The 23,410-nt window shown below is 47.6% G+C and overlaps 1 protein-coding gene across 1 annotated transcript in view; it reads left to right on the plus strand.

Annotated features, from left to right (window-relative positions):
- The window catches only part of LOC134341290 (engulfment and cell motility protein 3-like), a 107,561-nt gene that overhangs the window by 16,259 nt on the left and 67,892 nt on the right, over positions 1–23,410 (plus strand). The window contains exons 4-7 of the mRNA XM_063039162.1: positions 11,588–11,687; positions 13,514–13,665; positions 16,209–16,287; positions 18,648–18,698. Coding sequence (XP_062895232.1) covers positions 11,634–11,687; positions 13,514–13,665; positions 16,209–16,287; positions 18,648–18,698 — 336 coding nt within the window. The 5' untranslated portion in view covers positions 11,588–11,633. The remainder of the gene's footprint in view (positions 1–11,587; positions 11,688–13,513; positions 13,666–16,208; positions 16,288–18,647; positions 18,699–23,410) is intronic.

Here is a 23,410-nt window from a genome sequence, read left to right on the forward strand (position 1 = left end):
TCTCAATAAATAAACAAACTTTATTCGCCATATACATCTATATGTATTAGAATTTGCTGTGATGTTGAAGCAACGTGTAACAAACAACAGTCAACAATTACAAGGATAAAGAATTACTTTTTTAAAAAAAACCTTAAGGTTAAAGTACAGATTTGGAATAAAATGTCTATAAATACATAAATACTCGCATTCATTTACAAATTAAACAGCATTATAAAAAGTGTTTTAAAGTGTTTATGGTGTAGTGCAGTGATGAGATAATAGAGGGAGGTGGGAGGTTAATGAGAATAGTTGATCAGATTAACTGCCTGAAGAAACTTTAAAGATGGTATGAAGTCCTGACGAAAGGTCTCGGCCCGAAACGTTGACTGTACTTCTTCCTATAGATGTTGCCTGGCCTGCTGCGTTCCACCGGCATTTTGTGTGTGTTGCTTGAAATTCCACCATCTGCAGATTTTCTCGTGTTTGCACCTCACACTTATCTGGGTTGAACTCTATCTGCCACTTCTCAGGCCAGTTTTGCATCCTATTGATGGCACGCTGTAACCTCTGACATTATCCACAACACCCCCAACCTTTGTGTCATCAGAAAATTTACTAACCCTCCCTCCATTTCCTCATCCAGGTCATTTATAAAAATCATGAAGGGGGTCCCAGAACAGATCCCTGAGACACACCACTGGTCACCAACTTCCATGCAGAATATGACCCATCTATGACCTCTCTTTGCCTTCTGTAGGCAATCCAATTCTGGATCCACAAAGCAAGGTCCCATTGGATCCCATGCCTCCTTACTTTCTCAATAAGCCTTGCATGGGGTACCTTATCAAATGCCATGCTGAAATCCATATATACTACACCTACTGCTCTACCTTCATCAACGTGTTTAGTCACATCCTCAAAAAATTCAATCAGACTCGTAAGGTACAACTTGCCTTTGACAAAGCCATGCTGACTATTCCTAATATTATAATGCCTCTCCCAATGTTCATAAATCCTGCCTGTCAGGATCTTTTCCATCAACTGAAGTAAGACTAACTGGTCTATAATTTCCTGGACTATCTCTACTCACTTTCATGAGTAAGGGAACAACATCTGCAACCCTCCGGAACCTCTCCCATCCCCATTGATGATGCAAAGACCATCGCCAGAGGCCCAGCAATCTCCTCCCTCGCCTCCCACAGTAGCCTGGGGTATATCTCATCTGGTCCCAGTGTCTTACCCAATCTGATGCTTTCCAAAAGCTCCAGCACATCTTCTCTCTTGATGTGTATATGCTCAAGCTTTTCAGTCCACTGCAAGTCATCCCTACAATGGCCAAGGTCTTTTTCCCTAGTGAATACTGAAGCAAAGTATTCATTGTTACGTACCCCGTAACTGGGTTGCCAAACCAGCAGAAATGGATCACTCAGTTGGAGTCTGGATTACTAGAACTAAGAAAGTTTTATTAAAGAAACAAGCAACACAGTACTCTAATCAAGAGGATAATAAATGTAACAGTTCAGCAATGATAAACACACATGTGCACAGAATTAAGATAACAGGATCAATCAAGCTCTATCGTTGTCTAGGGGTAAATGACCAGTTTCAAAGTGACGCAAAGTTCAGTTCAATGTAGTTCAGTTCAGTTCGCAGTAATCGCTGCCGTGGGAGATGGACAGTGGGGGGAAGGAGAGAGAGAGCAAAACGAATGAATATTCAAACGGCTTCCACACAGACCTGCGCAGTCAGCTTTCGGGCGAGTCCTTTGTGATGTCATCTGAGGTCACCGACCGTGACCCCTCTGTTTCCAGATGCGATCGTTTCTCTGCGGTGAACCTGGCACCCAGGCAAGGGTGGACACACACCAGGTTCCCGCCGATCGTGCCTTTCCACCCTGAGCGTCTATGGCTCGGTACTTCCCACTGACTTGTGAGAGACGCACCGCTTCCAGGGTCTTGTTACCTCGGGTGTCGTGTGTGTGTTCTGCCTTAGCGAACCTGTCCCTTTTTATCCCCCTGCTGGGGTATCGCCTGTCCATCACTTCAAACAGTTCAGGGTTCAAAGGGGGAGCCGCTCTTGACAGCTCTCCTTCCCCTTCATTAACATCTCCAAATGCTGCTCTGTTGTTTTCCTTATCTCTCTCTCTCCTGAAGACAGGTGGCAGACCAACTGCTGATTCCACTGGTACCAGCACAGGACAGCTACTTTGTAATCTATGTGTATTCTTGTCACATCATTAAGTACCTCCGCTATCTCCTCCAGTTCCATACACACTTTTCCACTGTCACACTTGATCCCATTCTCTCACGTTTTATTCTCTTGCTCTTTACATACTTGTAGAATGCCTCTTCCATAATTCTGCTCGCCAGGTCTTCTCATGGTCCCTTCTGGCTCTCTTAATTTCATTCTTGAACTCCTTCCTGCTAGACTTATAATTTTCTAAATCTCTATCATTACCTAGTTTTTTGAATCTTTCAAAAGCTTTTCTTTTCTCCTTGACTCAATTTTCAACAGTACTGCTGAAGGGCTTCATCTCGAAACATCAACTGCACTCTTTTTCCATCGACGCTGCCCGGCCTGCAGAGTTCCTCTAGCATTTTGTGTGTGTTGCTTGGATTTCCAGCATCCAGATTTTCTCTTGATTGCCTTTTCTTGAATGTTTGGCTGTTTATGAGGCCAAATTGCCAGCTAGGGGGAAGGCATGCATGGAGTCGGCTGGATTTGAACAGTGAACCACGAAGTCCTGTGTGGAAGCCACAACACCCCGGTCGGCCAATCTTCATCACCTTTTCTTTGTCCTGGACACATACATGTCTTACAGTGATGGTAGGCTGCAGCCAATGACCTTATTGGCTGACCTGACAAGTTCACTGTAGTTTTTAATGTATTGTGAGAGGATGCTGCACTAAACCAGATAGTAATGGCTGATGTCATATTGCTCTTGATGATGGCAGTGTAGAACTGCACCAGTAGGTTGTGAGGAATTTTACCAACTCTGCATGAAGTACATCCTCTGCCAAGCCTTCTTGTTTGAAGATGTAATTCTCCCACATGATGTCCTGTGAAATAACAATGTCCAGGAAGCTGAATATTGAAACAATGCTAATTGTAGAGGTGCTGATAATGAGTGGCTGGAGAGAAGACACATTTCTCCTTTTTTTTAATATAATTTTTATTAAATTTTCAAAAAGAATACATGAAAAGATAAAATCTACCCACCCCCCCTCCCCTTAACTCTCCCTCCCCCATATATAGTCCTACCTAAAAAGAAAGAAAGAGAAAAAAGAAGAACCGCCTGGGTATTGGAAGGTTTCCACATGCTCCACGGGATTCAAAATAAATTTGGTATAATTATTCGTTATTTTCCCCAAGTAACCAAATTCTTTGTCGGAGCACTTAAATATGACATCCTATCTTTTGTAAATAAGGGCGCCAAATATTCAAAAATGTTACATATTTATCTCTTAAATTATAAGTAATTTTTTCAAGTGGAATAGAACTAGCCATTTCATTATTCCAACGATCCATACTTAAATACGAATCAGATTTCCAAGTAACTGCTATAGTCTTCTTAGCTACTGCCAATGCAATTTTTACAAATTCTTTCTGATATTTATTCAATTTAAGTTTTGGTTTTATCCCTTCAATATCACCTAATAGAAATAATACAGGGTTATGTGGAAGTTGAATTCCAGTAATTTGTTCCAATAAGACTCTTAAATTTATCCAAAAGGGTTGAATTTTAAAACAAGACCAAGTAGAATGTAAAAAAGTACCAATTTCTTGATTACACCGAAAACATTTATCAGATAGATTTGAATTTAATCTATTTATTTTTTGTGGTGTAATATATAATTGGTGTAAAAAATTATATTGTACTAATCTAAGTCGAACATTTATTGTATTTGTCATACTGTCAAGACAAAGTCTTGACCAATTTGTTTCATCAATATTAATATTCAGATCTGTTTCCCATTTTTGCTTTGACTTATGGGTTCCTTGTTTAATTGTCTGTTCTTGAATCAAATTATACATACAAGAAATAAATTTTTTAATTTTCCCTTTTTGAATTAAAATTTCAATTTCATTAGGCTTTGGCAAAAACATTGTTTGACCCAGCTTACCTATTAAGTAAGCCCTTAATTGAAAGTAACAAAAGAAAGTATTATTAGATATTTTATATTTATCCTTTAATTGTTCAAATGACATCAATATACCTCGCTCAAAACAATCTCCTATAAATTTAATCCCTTTTTGGTACCAATTATATAAAAGTTGATTGTCCATTGTAAAAGGAATAAGTCTGTTTTGAAACAAAGGTCTCCTTGCTAATAGAGATTTCTGTGTTTCCTTATCAACATTTATCTTATTCCATAGATCAATCAAATGTGTTAATATAGGAGATTCTTTCTTTTCCCGTATCCATTTAGATTCCCATTTATATATAAAATCTTCAGGTTTATTTTCTCCTATCTTGTCTAGTTCTATTTTAATCCATGCTGGTTTTTGATCATCGAAAAAAGATGCAATAAATCTAAGTTGATTTGCTTTATAGTAGTTTTTAAAGTTTGGAAGTTGTAACCCTCCTAACCCAAATTTACATGTCAGTTTTTCCAATGATATTCTTGACATTTTACCTTTCCAAAGAAATTTTCTCACACATTTATTTAACTCTTGAAAAAATTTCTGTGGCAATTGTATTGGTAATGTTTGAAACAAATACTGTAATCTAGGAAATATATTCATTTTTACAACATTGACTCTACCTACTAATGTTATTGGTAGTATCATCCATTTGTCAAGATCTTCTTGAATTTTTTTCAATAGTGGTAAATAATTAAATTTATATAAATTCTTTACATCATTATCAAGTCTTATACCTAAATACTTTATACCATTTACCGGCCATCTAAATTGGGTTACTAATCGACATTGACTATAGTCTCCTTTAGTAAGAGGTAAAATTTCACTTTTATCCCAGTTTATTTTGTAACCTGATACCTTCCCATATTCATCCAATCTAGAAGATAATTTATGTAACGAATGTTGTGGGTTTGTTAAATAGATCAAAGCATCATCGGCAAAAAGATTAATTTTATATTCCTCTTGGTTAACTCTAAAACCCATAATATCTGGATCAATTCTAATTAGTTCTGCTAATGGCTCTATCGCCAATACAAATAAAGCAGGTGATAGTGGACAACCTTGTCTAGTTGACCTTTTTAACTGGAATGGCGTTGAAATTTGAGAGTTTGTCACCACTTTAGCTTTAGGGTTAGAATTTAAAGTTTTAATCCAATTTATAAAAGATGTTCCTAACCCATATTTTTCTACTACTTTAAATAAAAAATCCCATTCTAATCTATCAAATGCTTTTTCTGCATCCAAAGCTACTACTATACTCTTCTCATCCCTTTTTTGTGCCAAATGAATTATACTGAGTAGCCGAGTTACATTTTCTGCCAATTGTCTATTTTTAATAAATCCTGTTTGATCCATATGTATTAATTTTGGTAAATATTTGGATAATCTATTCGATAAAATTTTTGCTATTATTTTATAATCCGTATTCAATAAAGAAATAGGCCTGTATGATGTTGGTTTCATAGGATCTCTGTCCTTTTTTGGCAATACTATTGCAATCGCCGTTGAAAAAGATTCTGGAAGTTTATGTATTTTTTCTGCTTGACTTATTAGTTCCATAAAAAGAGGAAATAATAAATCTTTAAATTTTTTATAAAATTCAGGTGGAAAACCATCTTCTCCTGGAGATTTATTACTTTGGAGTGATCCTAAAGCTTCTTCAACTTCTTTTAATGTAAAAGGCATATCTAATCCCCTCTGTTCTTCCAAATTCAATTTTGGAAGAGAAACTTGTGATAAAAACCTTTCTATCTCATTAACATCATTTTGGCATTCTGATTGATATAATTCAGAATAAAAATTTTTAAAGGTTTCATTTATTTCAAGAGGTTTATAAGATATTTTATTTGCCCTTGTTCTAATTGCATTTATTGTTTTGGAAGCTTGTTCTGTTTTCAACTGCCAGGCAAGAATTTTATGTGTTCTCTCACCTAACTCATAATACCTTTGTTTAGTTCATATAATTGCTTTTTCCGTTCTATATGTCTGAAGCGTATTATATTGTAACTTCTTATTGACAAGTTGTCTTCGTTTTTCTTCTGACATATATCTTTGAGATTCTTTTTCTATTCTTGTAATCTCTTTTTCCAATTGATCTAGTTCTGCCATATATTCTTTCTTAATTTTAGACGTATAACTTATTATCTGGCCCCTAAGGTATGCTTTCATCGCATCCCATAATATAAATTTATCCTCCACTGAATGAAAATTTGTATCCAAAAAAAATTGAATCTGCTTTTTCATAAAATCACAAAAATCTTGACGTTTTAATAATGTTGAATTAAATCTCCATCTATAAGCCACTTCTTCCTTATCAGCCATTATTATTGTCATTAATAAAGGAGAATGATCTGATAATACTCTTGCTTTATATTCCATATTTTTCACTCTGTGTTGAATATGCATTGATAATAGAAAAAAATCTATCCTTGAGTAAGTTTTATGTCTATGGGAATAGAACGAATAGTCTCTTTCTTTAGGATTGATTCTTCTCCATATATCAATCAAATTTAAATCTTTCATCAATGATAAAGTTAAATTTACTACCTTCGATTTTATAACAGCCTTGGTTGATCTATCTAAGACTGGGTCTAAGCAAAAATTAAAGTCTCCTCCAATTAATATTTTTTCATGTGCATCCGCCAAATTCAAAAAAGCTTCTTGTATGAATTTTGCATCATTTTCGTTCGGTGCATAAATATTCATAAAAGTTCATAGTTCGGAAAGAAGTTGACAATGTATAATCACATATCTCCCTGCAGAATCAGTTATTACATTTTGTATTCTAATTGGTAACGTTTTATTGATCAAAATTGCTACTCCCCTCGCTTTTGAATTAAATGAAGCCGCAACAACACTACCCACCAAATCTCTCTTTAGTTTCTGATGTTCTGTTTCTGTTAGGTGCGTTTCCTGTAAAAAAGCTAAATCTATCTTCATTTTTTTAATATATGTTAAGATTCTTTTTCTTTTCACTGGTCCATTAAGCCCATTAACATTAAAACTCAAAAAATTCAATAAATTAGTCATTATTCTTAACAAAGTTACTCCAATCTAAAACATTACTTATCTTCTCAACTCTCATAGTTCCTTGGGGAATCTCTTTAAACTTCACCATGTTGCTATGTGTTCCCCCCCCAACCTTCCAGGCAAAAAGAAAAAAAGATAGAAAAAAAAAGAAAAAACAAAATACCCCCCCACTAATGTTGTGAATGAAAGGATACACAACACTACCCCCCTCCATTTTACGGGTCGCGGCAAAAGCCACGCTTGCACACATGATTAACATAGCAATCGATCAGTGCTTCTTCCAGTTCCCCCGCAATAAAAAAAGTTTTATATATATATAGACAAAATTAGTATTACTATTCCCAACTAATTTCCTCCAGTATTAACCTTTCTTACCCCCCTCATATAATTAATAATATATTTATACATTCATCCAGCTTCAAAAATCCAACTAGTCCATTCTTTAACCCAATCTTCATCTTCAATCTATCTCACTCTCCTGAGTTTGTTCTTGTATCTGGTGAATATTCAGAGAATCTCGCACAAACTGCTCTGCTGTCTGGTAATCATCAAAAAATCTTTTTTCTCCACCAGGCAAAAAAATCTTCAAAGTTGCAGGATAACGCAGTATAAATTGATAACCATGATCCCATAGGGTTTTTTTCATTGGATTAAACTTCTTCCTTTTCTTCAAAAGTTCGTAACTTATATCAGGGTAGAAAAAAACTTTGTTCCCTTTAATTATCAATGGCCCTTTTCTATCTTTGGCAGCTTGAGCAGCCGCTTGTAGAATCCTTTCCTTGTCTTGAAATCTTAAGAATTTTATTAAAATTGATCGTGGATATTGGTCATCTTTTGGTTTTGGTCTTAGAGCTCTATGTCCCCGCTCTATTTCAATTGGTCGAACCTCCTCTCCCATTTGCAAAACATCCGGGATCCATCTTTGAAAAAATTCTATTGGCTTTTCTCCCTCCATACCTTCTGTAAGACCAACAATTTTAATATTATTACGTCTACTGAAATTTTCCAACATGTCCACTTTCTCCAAGAGTCGGTTTCTTTCCGAGTTCCAGACAAGCAAATCATTTTCTGTTTTTTCCACTCTATCATTCATAAGCCCCATTTCTCTTTCCATCTTCTGAAGCTTCTTTTCCATTTTGTCCTGTCTTTCCATAACTTTATTATAGCACATCTTCGTATCTCTAAGCGCTTCTCTTACTTTTCTTAGTTCAGCCGTTAATTGCAATATAGCCTCTCTTATGTCTCTATCATCTCCTTTACTTCCACTCGCTTCCAATTCTTCCTCCTCTTCTTCATCTGTGTTCTCTGCAGAATCCAGTTCTGACTCTGAGTCGTTTTCAATTGCAGTGGCTGTCGGTTCTTGTAGTTTGCGTTGTGTCAATTTGTGCATGCGCTCTTCTTTGCGCATGCGCATTTCCGGTGTCTTCTTCGGAGAAACCGTTGCCACAGCCATTGCTCCCTGTTCTACCGAAGGAGATCCAACCTGAGTCCGAGGCTCCATCGTTGCAGTAGGCCCTTTTTTCTTCCCGTCTCGCGGCTGCTTCGCAACAGCAGACTTCTTTTGTTGCAGTTTAGGAGGCATATCGTAAAGTAGTCTTACAAAGTTTATAAATAGTTTTCAGAAAATATTTACCAACTTTGTTTTATTTAAACGGTACTTTACTGATTTGTTGCGGGAGAGCTGGATTTACACGTCTCAATCCCACGTCATCACGTGACGCCCCCCCACATTTCTCCTTGAGGCAACATGTATTTCCTCCTCCAAATTCGTAAATATGACTGCTGCTTCAGCAGAATTTCTTAAAGAAACCTGTGTTTAGCCTGATCTCTCTGACGTACATAAATGTGAGTGGAAGTGGATGAAGTGAGTGAAGACATGGATCAGATCAATGTGGCTCAAGGCTGACCCTTATACGATCGAGTTTTATCTACTACCAGCATGGAACAGAAGATGAAAAGAAGGCATGTTTATACAGTGCTGGGTGCTGTGTTAACTGTGCTGGAGTTGGAGGACAGTCCATGTGAATGGGGGAGGGGGAGGGGGTGGGGGTTGCGGGGAGCAACGGAGCTTACTTTGCTGTTGTTGTTTCTCTGTGTGTTGTGTTCTGTGTTCTCCTGCTGGGTACAGTGGACAGACTAGGTTTTTGCAGCAACACTTGCAGACTGCCCCCAGTTGTCTTGGTTGTTAACACCGACGAAGTATTTCACTATATGCTAACGTGCGCACGTGATAAATGAATCTGAACATGATCGTCCTAGCAATGAACGTTCTGCGCTGGTAAGGAACAGGTGATAAACGGATCAGGAGCCATGTTGAATATTGAGCACAGGTGTGAAACGTTTCTGACCTCACAGCAATGACTAGCAGGTATGAACTGCGTCATTTATGATCTTATTGAGTTGGAATTGGAAATGGTTTGTTGTTGCCTCATTACCCAGGTACAGTGAAAAGCATGTCGTTTTTACTGTTCGTACAGATCAGATAATTGCACAGTGCATTGAGGACTGAGGGCACAGCCTCGGAATTCAATGACGTCCCTTTTGAAAACAGATGAGGAGGAATTTCTGTAGCCAGGGATGGTGAATCTGGAGGCAAAGTTACTTAAAAGCAGATGTTGATAGGTACTTGATTGGTAAGGGCATCAAAGGTCATGGGATATATTTGACAATAGACAATAGATGCAGAAGTAGACCATTCGGCCCTTCGAGCCTGCACTGCCATTCTGAGATCATGGCTGATCATCTACTATCAATACCCGGTTCCTGCCTTGTCCCCATAACCCTTGATTCCCCTATCCATAAGATACCTATCTAGCTCCTTCTTGAAAGCATCCAGAGAATTGGCCTCCACTGCCTTCTGAGGCAGCACGTTCCACACCTCCACAACTCTCTGGGAGAAGAAGTTCCTCCTCAACTCTGTCCTAAATGACCTACCCCTTATTCTTAAACCATGCCCTCTGGTACTGGACTCCAAGGCAGAGGTTGATAGATTCTTCATTGGTCAGGGCATGAAGGGATACAGGGAGTAGGCAGGAGATTGGGGTTGAGTGGAAAATTGGATCAGCCATGATGAAATGACAGAGCAGACTCACTGGGCCAAATGATCTGGTTCTGCTCCTATATCTTATGGTCTGATGCTTTTGAGGAGAAGGCAGGAGAATGGGGTTGAGAGGGATAATAAATCGGCTATGATTGAATGGCAGAGGAGACTCGATGGGCTGAATATATATATTGGTGATTGCTCATCGTATTGGACGATGACAGGAAACCTGTGCAGGAGAGTTTTTAAAGTGGAAAAGCTGTTCCATTCTCTCGCCCACAGAAGTCTGGGTCCAGTGGTATGATCAAGCTTCACAAACAGACCTCTTCCTTGGTAACAGTGGATGACCATGACATCTTCTGTGCCTCGTTATGCTCTTCGCTCTCCATGGAGTGTTGCAGTTTCACCTTCCTGGCCATTGGATCTTACTGTAGATCTCATCCACCCTGTCCACTGGATCTGACTTCACATGCTAGGACAGGCAAGTCCCTATCTCAGGGGGTATGAGGTAGCCTGCCTGTCGAAGCAGTGTACCAGGCTGTGGCCGCTGTCCCATGCAAACAGCTACTTGGAGTCACAGGTGAGAGCTGAGTGTCCTGTGGGGACTAAAAGTGAGTGAACTGCCCCTGAATGGACATGACAAGCCCCTTCGCCAGAGGTGCTATCCCTCCCTATCACCCCATACACCACTACAGAATTAATGAATAACTACACTCAAACAAAGAAGGAAAATGTTGCCCCTCAGGTCCCTTCTAAATCTTTTCCCCTCTCCCCTTAAATCTATGCCCTCTAGTTTTCATCTCCCCTACCCTGGGGAAAACACTGACACCATTCACTTTATCCATGATTTTATAAACCTCTATTACTCGGGAGTTGGGCGGGGGGAGTCCCCGTCTATCCCGTCTCTTTTTATCACTCAAGCCTTCCAGTCCCAGTAACTACATTGTGAATCCTTTCTGACATCCTTCCTGAAGCTACGCGACCATAATCGTGCACAGTAATCGCTGCCTCGCGTCTTCAGCATCCCAGATTCAATCCTGACCCTGGACACTGTCTGCATGGGGTTTGCACGTTCTCGCTGTGACTTCATGGATGCTCCAGTTCCTCCCACGCTCCTAAAGCCTTGTGGATTGGGAGGTGAAATGATGCCAGATGTTGCCCCCGTTGTGTGTGTGAGTGGTAGAATCTGGGGGAGAGGTGGGGTATGTGAGAATATGATATTAATGTATGGTAAGTATAAGTAAGTCTCTGATCGGCGGGCTGAGGGCCTGTTCCTGTGACACACTCCAGTCTTCCAAGGACCCTCCACTCCATCTACCCCTTTATCATTTGCTCATGTGCACACGCGAAGGTTTTCGAAGAGGTTCTCTGATGTCTTCCTGTGTCTTACAGCACTGGTGAGAGCTTGGCCCACACTCTGAACGCATTCATAGAGTTAATGGAACACGGCGTCGTCTCCTGGGAAACACTCACCCCTGTTTTCATTAAGAAGGTAACCACCCAGTTTAAAAGCCAAAGAACTGCAGATGGTGGAAGTCTGAAATAAAAATAGAAAAAAAACTAGAAACACTCAGGAAGCCACTCAAAATCAAAGTTGAGATTATTGACATCTGCACAAGTCCGTGTGTGCACAGGCATAATGAGAAACTTGCAGCAGCTTCAGAAGGAAATAACCCACATGAAACATGATTTCCATCGTCTGCAGAATCTCCTGTCTTTATAACATTCACAAGAAAAACACATAAATTTTTCACAAATTTTATAAGAAAGAAAACAAAAAGAGGTCTATTTTAGTGCAAAGTGATCAGAACAGTTACAATATTACTAAAAGTAGTGTTCAGGGATGTTGGCCAGCAGGTTTAGGAAAGATTGACATTTATTTGTCACACGCACATCGAAGCAGACAGTGAAATGCGCCATTTGCACGAACAGCCCATACAACCCGAGGCTGCGCTGGGGGCAGCCCGCAAATATCGCCACTCATTCTGGTGCCAACATGACATCCCCACAATGCTCAGCAGAACAACACAGAACGCAACGAGCAACAACAGTAAAACAAGCCCCGATCCTCCCTCCCTCCCACCCACACACAGACACAGTTCTCTAACCCCAGGACAGGCTCCAGTCTCCAGTCTCCAGCCTCCAGCCTTCAACCTCCAGCGGACTCAGGCCTGCAGATATCACCCCAATGCATTCATAAAAATTCACGGACTCTGCTCCAGCCAACGGACCTCAACTCCCAGACATCCATTTCAAGTCTGGGGCACTGTCCTTGTTCCCAGGACACACTGATCAGCAAACACTAGGCCTCTGACTTGGAACTCGTCAGTGAACTGAATGGTTAAAGGGAAGTGGCTATTGTAATCCTGGTGGGACCCTGGTAGCATTAGTGGAGAGGGAAACAGAATTAATGTTTCCAGTCACCCAGCTTCCTGTGAGCTGTGGGTGTCACTGGATTCTGTTGTCTCTAGTCACTGGGACCACCCTTCATTTGGTTAGGTGTTGGATGTCAGAGGAGAGATCAAGCAGTGCCATTCCTCATGGTATAGATACAGAGATTCACTTTATCCAGCAGATAGCTCCTACCTGCTCTGACGATAAGGTGTTATGACACTGTCTTTGCTGTGTAGGAGGTCCTCACTCTGAGCTGTCGACTTCCTTGGCCTGGATAGATCAGCACACATACAGAGTGGGGTAATGGGAGGTGATGGGGTGACATCATATTCCCAATGGGCAAATGGCGAACATATGTTTAATTAGTCAGGGAGTACCCAAGCCAAAAGCTATCCCCTTGTGGAGGGTAGGGTGGCACAGGCAGGGTGGAGGGTGGTCAGGGTTAGGGGTTAGTGCTTTGAGTATCATTCAGGTCTGACTGCCAGCTACATCGCTACAGTGATGTGTGTTCTGTCTGGTTCCACAAGCATGGCAGTCAGTGGGGAGAATGGACTTTGCCCATGGTTCAGTAAGGGGCTCTGTGGAGCATGATGACCGAGGAAGGGAAGAATGACCTCAGTGTTGCCGAGAAGATGACCTCCACAGCTGAGGAAGCCAGGCAGACAGCCCTGCATTGTCCCTGTGCTGGAATTGTTTGGTGGGTCAGTGGTGGGGGAACTGTACACTCACTGTTTAAACTGTGACGTGTCTACCCTTGGAGGATTTGGTGCTGAAGTCTGAAGGAGCTGCAGCTCAGGTATTCTAGTTTCATAGGATCAAGAAGATAATTTTTCTTATAGCTGAACAACCAGTGTGGGGGTGGGGGAGCACTGCTGCACTGTAACCTTTCACCTTTAGCCACTGACCTTACTTATACCTGTTTAGATTGCAGGCTTTGTGAACAAGTCTGCCATGGACGCATCAATTCAGCAGTTGTCCCTGGCCTGCCTGGAGAGTATGGTTCTCAGCAGCAGTTACCTGTTTCAGCTGGTGAAGAACGAGGTGACCCTGGACAGGCTGATCTCGCACCTACAAGTGTAAGTGGCAGTCATAACAAATCAGCAGTCTGCCCACTCCCAGAAACTCCACACTGCTTCCCAAGCAGGAGATGACTGACTCTGGCACAAGATCCAGTTTCCTGGCAATGGCAAGGACAGCTATAGATGGGGGCCTTCCAACTATTGGCCATGGTAGCTACTGGGTCCGTAGCAATGGTGGTAGTTCTGCGATAAGCTTTTGGAAATGGCTGTCAGGTACTTTATTAGCTGCAGAGGAGAGAAAAATATAGAATGTAGGGCAGGACAGTACAGGAACAGGCCCTTCAGCCCATCATGATGTGCTGTCTAATTAAGCTATGAATTAGAGCGACACACACAAAACTGGAGGAACTCAGCAGGTCAGGCAGCATCCATGGAGGAGAATAAACAGTCAACATTTTGGACTTAGACCACTTCGGCATGAAACATCAACTGTATGTTTCCCTCCATAGATGCTGCCTGACCTGCTGAGTTCCTCCAGCATTTTGTGTGTGATTGTGTGTTGCTCTGGATTTCCAGCATCAGCCTAACATCTTGTGTTTAAACTAGTAACCTAATGCCTTAGTAAACTAATTCCTTCTGCCTATACAATCCCTCCATTCTTTGTACATTCCTCTGCCTATCTAAAAGCTTCTTAAATACCTGTATTGTACTCACCTTCATTATGTACCCAGCAGAACAATCCTGGTACCCAACACTTCCTCTGTTTAAAAACGAACATGCCCTAAATACCTCTTAGAACTTAAATATACCCTACATGAACACCCTCTAGTAGTAGAGGAGGAAAGGATACCAGCTGACTACTCAGCCTTTCCTTGTAACATCTGCCCTCTAATCCGGGCAGCATCCTCTCCAAAGCATGTCCTTCCTGTTACAGGGGTGACCAGAATTCAATGCAGTTCTCCAGGTGTGCCCTAACCAGACTTTTGTAAAGCTGCAACATAACTTTCTGACTCTTGAACTCAGTGCCTCGACTAATAAAGCCAAGTATGTCGTACACCACATTTACCTCCCTATCAACTTATGCAGCCTCTTCTGGGGCATCTGCCTTCAACCCAGACAAAGAAGGCCATAGCACTGGCAGGGTCAACAGGGTGTGCTTGATCTGAGGATTGTCTGAATAAACGTCTTCGGATGACCCTCTCTTTCCAAAGCTTCTGCAGCCTTATTGTGTTCTGGAGTCAGCCTTACCCCTCAGCTGAGGGGCTCCAGTGATGCTCCTCCCTTCTTCCATAACCTAATGACCCTCCTCTTTCCCTTTCTCCCACGGTCCACTCTCCTCGCCTAACAAATTCCTCCTTCTTCACCCTTTACCTTTTCCACCTATCACCTCCTCCATCCCCCTCCCCCACCCACTCACCTGGTCTCACCTATCACTTGGAGCTTGTATTCTGTCCCCTTCTTCCCCCCCACCCCCCCGCCACCCCAGCTTATTCTTATTCAGGCTTCTTCCCCTTCCTTTCCAATCCTGATGAAGGGTCTCATTCTGAAATGTTGACTTTATTCCTCTCTGTAGATGCAGCCCAACCTGCTGATTTCCTCCAGTGTTTTGAGTGTCTGGCTGTGGATTTCCAGCATCTGTAGAATCTCTTGTATTTATAACGAAGAACCCCTTTCTCTCTTCCTGTTGCATTGCATAGTATTGTGCAGTAGTCCTCACTCACACCATGTTCTCTTTAATGGACCATGCTCTACCCGATTGTCATCTGAATGTGCTGCTTTAATCATTTACCAGCACAAGTACTGGAGGCTGAGTTCTCTTTCCTCTCTCCATTTCTCTGTCCTTCCTGTGCATTGATCTGAGTACCACCTTATCCAGCCTCCACCTGGAATGATTCTGAGCTGGGAGTTCTGGAAGAGATTTCTCAGGAAGCAGGAGGGAAGCCCCTGTAATGCTGGGACTCTGCTTCCCAGCCACTGATTAAAAGAATTAATGTGGAGACCAGTTGAGTCACTTTTAGATCAGGGTGGGCTTCATCTCAGCCTCTAACTCACCGTGAGTAACTTACACAATTCAGAAATAAATCACTGGCCATGACTGGGAGTCAGAGTCTACTTGCTCAATCTGTATCCCACCCGAATGCTCAACGTATCTTCCTGTTCCATTGTGTCTCCAGGACTGTAGATGGCAGTGCAATCCACTTTAGAGCAGACAGCCCTCCAGCCCAAGACTGTGCTGAACACATCTCACCTGCCTGCATTAATTCCACATCACTCTGCACTTTGCCCATTCAGTATCCGACCAGCTGCCTCTTAACAGTTGTTACTATTCCCAACTCCTCTGGAGGCTCCTTCAAGACACCATCTCCTTAGTGTGGAAAAATGTATTCATTTGGGTCCCCTTTAAACTTCCTCCCTCATGTTTAAACCTATGTCCAATAGTTTTAGACGTGCTGAAGCTTGCTTGCGGTAGTCGGTGAGGTTTGCTCTCTCCATGCCTTGGGTGTCTGCTCACTGAGTGCTGGTCTTGTCTCTCCACTCTTTAAGGGAGAGCTCAGCTGTCTGCTCCTTAGCTGAGTGCCGTCTTCCCTTTCTCCTTGCAGAACGAACCAGATGATCCAGACTAAGGCAATGGCGCTGATCATAGCCCTGCTACTGAGTTCTAACGAGGAAGAGAGGAAGGTACTGTTTTAATCTGTCGTATTGGGAACAGCTCTGAACAACAGGACACGTTGTCACTCATGGGCTCGGTGGTGAAAGTGTGGACTAGCTCTGCACTGCAGCCAATGTCAATCTGGTGTGCTGGCTTTGCTTGGGAAACTTTTACACTACAACAACGTGCAAAAGTTCATGAAATGCTTTTGTTTGCATTCCATCTAGACAGATCAAATCATATGTAAACACATTGAGGCAGTACAAAAGGAAAAAGAAACATAATGCAGAATAGAGTATTACAGAGATTGTGTCCCTTGTACTTCATTTGTCTTACACAATGAGGTAGATTGGGAGACAAAGAATTCATATGTTCAGTCCATTCAAAGTCTGATAACAGCAGGATAGAAGCTGTCCTTCAGTCTGGTAGTACATGCTTTCAAACTTTTGTATCTTCTGCCCAATGGGAGGGTGTTGCAGGGAATTAGGTAAATGGGTCAGAAGACACCAACTACGGGTAAATTTTTAATCATTTATGAACATGACAAAACCAAACACTAAAACATTCAAGCTATACAGATACTTATCTGTGTGTGTGCCCGGACCCTCTGTGTGTAGCACACTGTCAAAGTTTCTGTGATACCTAGTCTGCGGTGACACAGAGAGTGAGATTCACGTGTGTGCTACGTTGATATGGTGGTGCTATTTTGATACCAGAAGCAGGCCAATGGAAGGGCTGCAGTGTTCTTCAAACGGGCTAGTCGATAACTAACTCAGCAGCAGTGGCTTTTGACATGCAGATAGTGTTAACCTTTCACACTATAGAGGGGGTGAGGAGTTATCAGCAGGACAGGAGGCCGGTTTTTGTGTTCACGACTCTCTATAGTTCCTTTCAGTTTTGGGTGGTGCAGCTGCCCGACCAAGGTGTGATGCAGCTGGATAGGATGTTTTCTGTGGTGCATCAGTGAAGATTGGTGAGGGTCATTGGGGTCATGCTGAATCTCCATGGCCTTCTGAGGAAGTAGAGGCTTGGTTTGCATTCTTGGTGATAGCACCCATGTGGCTGGATCAGGACAGCTTGTTGATGGTTACACTCAGGAACTTGAAGTTCTCTCTACCTGAGTGTCTTTGACACAGATACCAACCTATACTCTGTCCTGCTTCCTGAAGTCAATGACCATCTCTGTTGTTCTGTTTAGGGAGCAGTTGCTATCTTGACTCCATGCCACCAGGCTCTCTATCTTCATCCCCTATTCAGCCTGCTCCACCATTTCCTTCACATCCATCACTGTGACATAATCCCCCAATGATATAGATTTCGATTCAGATTCATTTATCACATGTGCATCAAAGCATACAGTGAGATTTCCATTAGCAACCAATACAAAACGAAGGGTGTGCTGGGTACGTTCCGGTGTTGGCAAACAGTAGTGTGCCCACAATTCTCGGCAGAACAGCACAGAATACAACAAGTAACAATACAAGGTACGTGCCTTCTTCTGACCCACCCACTTGCACAGACAGCCCTCCAACTCCAGGACAGGCTTCCGGGTCACCAGATTCCAGGCTTTGGCCATCCAACCATTGAGTGGCCGAAGCCTGGAGGCCTGACTCTCATCATTCTTCAGACTTTGATCTTTGGTGTTAAGCCCTGGACAAGCCAAAGACAGGACTCTGAACTCCATGCTCACACACTGAGTGCACCAACTAACTGCCCTTTGTGTCTCCTCAATTGATCCCAGGACCCAATGACCTGGGACAGCCTGACATCCCATCCTTCTCGCTAAACCCTAATGTGACTCCTAACTCCTCTCTGCCCCAAAAACAATCCCTTAGAACTTAAAAAGCAATGAAGTCTGAGCCACGATCTTGACAGAGACTAGACCGCAGCTGGGCGCCACCTTGGTAGGGCTCCATACAAAGGTGACGGGTATTGCTCATTGAAAAGTAGTGTTAAAGTTTGTTACTAAAGGGGTGTGTTATCAGATAGTCCCTTTGGAGATCAGGGCATAGGTGGAGTTGAGGGGAAAGGGACAGGGTACAGAAGAGAGAAGCTGATCACACTCTCTGCCCAGCCACCTTGCTGAGCTGTATGTATGGGCATGGGGGCTATTGGATTTCAACACTATCCTGCCTTGTGTTGGATCACCACTCGGCAGCTACCTGATCTCCAGTAAGAAAAGTAATGCTGGAGAGGTGTGAAGGTACAGCAGAGGACGTGGAGTAATTGTAGTTAACGTTTGTTTGAAATCTATCTATTATCCTTGCAGTATTGATAGTTTAATTCTTCAACTTATCCAAACAAATCGAGTTATCATTCAGCAACTTACCTTGTGTTATCATTGGACAGACCCTGAGCATTGTGAATTATTTTTCCTTCGTTCTTTCAGGTAACAATGGAGTTTCTCAATAAAAGAAACCTGAGGCAGTATGTTTTCAAGGTAAGGCACTTGAATTCATCAAAAATTGGCCTGCAGTTAGGAGGAGACGGGGGATTGGATAAGTTCTAGTGAGAAAAGATGGGAACGTATACCGGAGTGTATAGTGACACTTGTGGGCTGCTCCCAGCACACCCTTAGTTTTGTATTGGTTGCTAATGGAAATTTCACTGTATGTTTTGATGCACATGTGATAAATGAATCTGAATCGAAATCTAAATCACTGGGGGATTATGTCACAGTGCTGGATGTGAAGGAGATGGTAGAGCAGGCTGAATAGGGGATGAAGATAGAGAAAAATGGTGGGGATTGGACGGGCCCCCGAGAGGGGTGGCGGAAGGGTTGGACGGCCCCCGAGAGGGGTGGCGGGAGGGTTGGACGGCCCCCGAGAGGGGTGGCGGTAGGGTTGGACGACCCCACCGAGAGGGGTGGCGGGAGGGTTGGACAACCCCCCCCCCGAGAAGGGTGGCGGGAGGGTTGGACGGCCCCCGAGAGGGGTGGCGGTAGGGTTGGACAACCCCACCGAGAGGGGTGGCGGGAGGGTTGGACAACCCCCCCGAGAGGGGTAGCGGGAGGATTGGACAGCCCCCGAGATGGGTGGCCGGAAGGTTGGACAACCCCCCCGAGAGGGGTGGCGGGAGGGTTGGACGGCTCCCGAGAGGGGTGGTGGGGAGGGTTGGACGGTCCCCGAGAAGGATGGCGGGAGGGTTGGACGGGCCCCCAAGAGGGGTGGCGGAACCATTGGACGGGCCCCCGAGAGGGGTGGCGGAAGGGTTGGACGGGCCCCCGAGAGGTTTGGCGAGAGAGTTGGACAACCCCCGAGAGGGGTGGCGGGAGGGTCGGACGGCCCCCGAGAGGCGCGAGGGTAGGACGGCCCCCGAGAGGGGTGGCGGGAGAGTTGGACGGCCCCCGAGAGGGGTGGTGGGGAGGGTTGGACGGACCCCGAGAAGGATGGCGGGAGGATTGGACAACCCCCGAGAGGGGTGGCGGGAGGGTTGGACAACCCCCGAGAGGGGTGGCAGGAGGGTTGGACGGCTCCCGAGAGGGGTGGTGGGGAGGTTTGGACTGTCCCCGAGAAGGATGGCGGGAGGGTTGGACAACCCCCGAGAGGGGTGGCGGGAGGGTTGGACAACCCCACCGAGAGGGGTGGCGGGAGGGTTGGACGGGCCCCCGAGAGGGGTGGCGGGACCGTTGGACGGGCCCCCAAGAGGGGTGGCGGGAGGGTTGAACAACCCCCCGAGAGGGGTGGCGGGAGGGTTGGACAGGCCCCCGAGATGGGTGGCGGGAGGGTTGGACAACCCCCCAAGTGGGTGGCGGGAGGGTTGGACGGGCCCCCGAGAGGGGTGGCGGGAGGGTTGGACGGGCCCCCGAGAGGTTTGGCGGGAGAGTTGGGCAACCCCCGAGAGGGGTGGCGGGAGGGTTGGACGGCCCCCGAGATGGGTGGCGGGAGGGTTGGACAGCCCCCCCGAGAGGGGTCGGGAGGGTTGGACAGCTCCCGAGAGGGGTGGTGGGGAGGTTTGGACGGTCCCCGAGAAGGATGGCGGGAGGGTTGGACAACCCCCGAGAGGGGTGGTGGGAGGGTTGGACAACCCCACCGAGAGGGGTGACGGGAGGGTTGGATGGGCCCCCGAGAGGGGTGGCGGGACCGTTGGACGGGCCCCCGAGAGGGGCGGCGGGAGGGTTGGACAACCCCCCGAGAGGGGTGGCGGGAGGGTTGGACGGGCCCCCGAGATGGGTGGCGGGAGGGTTGGACAACCCCCCGAGTGGGTGGCGGGAGGGTTGGACGGGTCCCCGAGAGGGGTGGCGGGAGGGTTGGACGGGCCCCCGAGAGGTTTGGCGGGAGGGTTGCACAACCCCCGAGATGGGTGGCGGGAGGGTTGGACAACCCCTCCGAGAGGGATGGCGGGAGATGAGAGGGGTGGCGGGAGGGTTGGACAAATCCCCCGAGAGGGGTGGCGGGAGGGTTGGACAACCCCCCCGAGAGGGGTGGCGGGAGGGTTGGACAACCCCCCCGAGAGGGGTAGCGGGAGGATTGGACAGCCCCCGAGATGGGTGGCGGGAAGGTTGGACAACCCCCCCGAGAGGGGTGGGGGGTGGGTTGGACGGCTCCCGAGAGGGGTGGTGGGGAGGGTTGGACGGTCCCCGAGAAGGATGGCGGGAGGGTTGGACGGGCCCCCAAGAGGGGTGGCGGAACCATTGGACGGGCCCCCGAGAGGGGTGGCGGAAGGGTTGGATGGGCCCCCGAGAGGTTTGGCGAGAGAGTTGGACAACCCCCGAGAGGGGTGGCGGGAGGGTCGGACGGCCCCCGAGAGGCGCGAGGGTAGGACGGCCCCCGAGAGGGGTGGCGGGAGAGTTGGACGGCCCCCGAGAGGGGTGGTGGGGAGGGTTGGACGGACCCCGAGAAGGATGGCGGGAGGATTGGACAACCCCCGAGAGGGGTGGCGGGAGGGTTGGACAACCCCCGAGAGGGGTGGCAGGAGGGTTGGACGGCTCCCGAGAGGGGTGGTGGGGAGGTTTGGACTGTCCCCGAGAAGGATGGCGGGAGGGTTGGACAACCCCACCGAGAGGGGTGGCGGGAGGGTTGGACGGGCCCCCGAGAGGGGTGGCGGGACCGTTGGACGGGCCCCCAAGAGGGGTGGCGGGAGGGTTGAACAACCCCCCGAGAGGGGTGGCGGGAGGGTTGGACAGGCCCCCGAGATGGGTGGCGGGAGGGTTGGACAACCCCCCGAGTGGGTGGCGGGAGGGTTGGACGGGCCCCCGAGAGGGGTGGCGGGAGGGTTGGACGGGCCCCCGAGAGGTTTGGCGGGAGAGTTGGGCAACCCCCGAGAGGGGTGGCGGGAGGGTCGGACGGCCCCCGAGAGGCACGAGGGTAGGACGGCCCCCAAGAGGGGTGGCGGGAGAGTTGGACGGCCCCCGAGAGGGGTGGTGGGGAGCGTTGGACGGACCCCGAGAAGGATGGCGGGAGGATTGGACAACCCCCCGAGAGGGGTGGCGGGAGGGTTGGACAACCCCCGAGAGGGGTGGCCGGAGGGTTGGACGGCTCCCGAGAGGGGTGGTGGGGAGGTTTGGACTGTCCCCGAGAAGGATGGCGGGAGGGTTGGACAACCCCACCGAGAGGGGTGGCGGGAGGGTTGGACAACCCCACCGAGAGGGGTGGCGGGAGGGTTGGACGGCCCCCGAGAGGGGTGGTGGGGAGGGTTGGACGGACCCCGAGAAGGATGGCGGGAGGATTGGACAACCCCCGAGAGGGGTGGCGGGAGGGTTGGACAACCCCCGAGAGGGGTGGCGGGAGGGTTGGACGGCTCCCGAGAGGGGTGGTGGGGAGGTTTGGACTGTCCCCGAGAAGGATGGCGGGAGGGTTGGACAACCCCCGAGAGGGGTGGCGGGAGGGTTGGACAACCCCACGGAGAGGGGTGGCGGGAGGGTTGGACGGGCCCCCGAGAGGGGTGGCGGGACCGTTGGACGGGCCCCCGAGAGGGGTGGCGGGAGGGTTGGACAACCCCCCAAGAGGGGTGGCGGGAGGGTTGGACGGGCCCCCGAGAGGGGTGGCTGGAGGATTGGACGGGCCCCCGAGATGGGTGGCGGGAGGGTTGGACAACCCCCCGAGTGGGTGGCGGAAGGGTTGGACGGGCCCCCGAGAGGGGTGGCGGGACCGTTGGACGGGCCCCCGAGAGGGGTGGCGGGAGGGTTGGACAACCCCCCAAGAGGGGTGGCGGGAGGGTTGGACGGGCCCCCGAGAGGGGTGGCTGGAGGATTGGACGGGCCCCCGAGATGGGTGGCGGGAGGGTTGGACAACCCCCCGAGTGGGTGGCGGAAGGGTTGGACGGGCCCCCGAGAGGGGTGGCGGGAGGGTTGGACGGGCCCCCGAGAGGTTTGGCGGGAGGGTTGCACAACCCCCGAGATGGGTGGCGGGAGGGTTGGACAACCCCCCCGAGATGGGTGGCGGGAGGGTTGGACAACCCCCCCCGAGAGGGGTGGCGGGAGGGTTGGACGGCTCCCGAGATGGGTGGCGGGAGGGTTGGACGGTCCCCGAGAAGGATGGCGGGAGGGTTGGACAACACCCCCCCCCCGAGAGGGATGGCGGGAGGGTTGGAAGGGCCCCCGAGATGGGTGGCAGGAGGGTTGGACAACCCCCGAGAGGGGTGGCAGGAGGGTTGGACGGCCCCCGAGATGGGTGGCGGGAGGGTTGGACAGCCCCCCCGAGAGGGGTGGCGGGAGGGTTGGACAGCTCCCGAGAGGGGTGGTGGGGAGGTTTGGACGGTCCCCGAGAAGGATGGCGGGAGGGTTGGACAACCCCCGAGAGGGGTGGTGGGAGGGTTGGACAACCCCACCGAGAGGGGTGACGGGAGGGTTGGATGGGCCCCCGAGAGGGGTGGCGGGACCGTTGGACGGGCCCCCGAGAGGGGCGGCGGGAGGGTTGGACAACCCCCCGAGAGGGGTGGCGGGAGGGTTGGACGGGCCCCCGAGATGGGTGGCGGGAGGGTTGGACAACCCCCCGAGTGGGTGGCGGGAGGGTTGGACGGGTCCCCGAGAGGGGTGGCGGGAGGGTTGGACGGGCCCCCGAGAGGTTTGGCGGGAGGGTTGCACAACCCCCGAGATGGGTGGCGGGAGGGTTGGACAACCCCTCCGAGAGGGATGGCGGGAGAGTTGGACAACCCCTGAGAGGGGTGGCGGGAGGGTTGGACAATTCCCCCGAGAGGGGTGGCGGGAGGGTT

The sequence above is a fragment of the Mobula hypostoma genome (genome assembly GCF_963921235.1).
Source record: "Mobula hypostoma chromosome 14 unlocalized genomic scaffold, sMobHyp1.1 SUPER_14_unloc_2, whole genome shotgun sequence".
Classification (NCBI taxonomy): Eukaryota; Metazoa; Chordata; class Chondrichthyes; order Myliobatiformes; family Myliobatidae; genus Mobula; species Mobula hypostoma.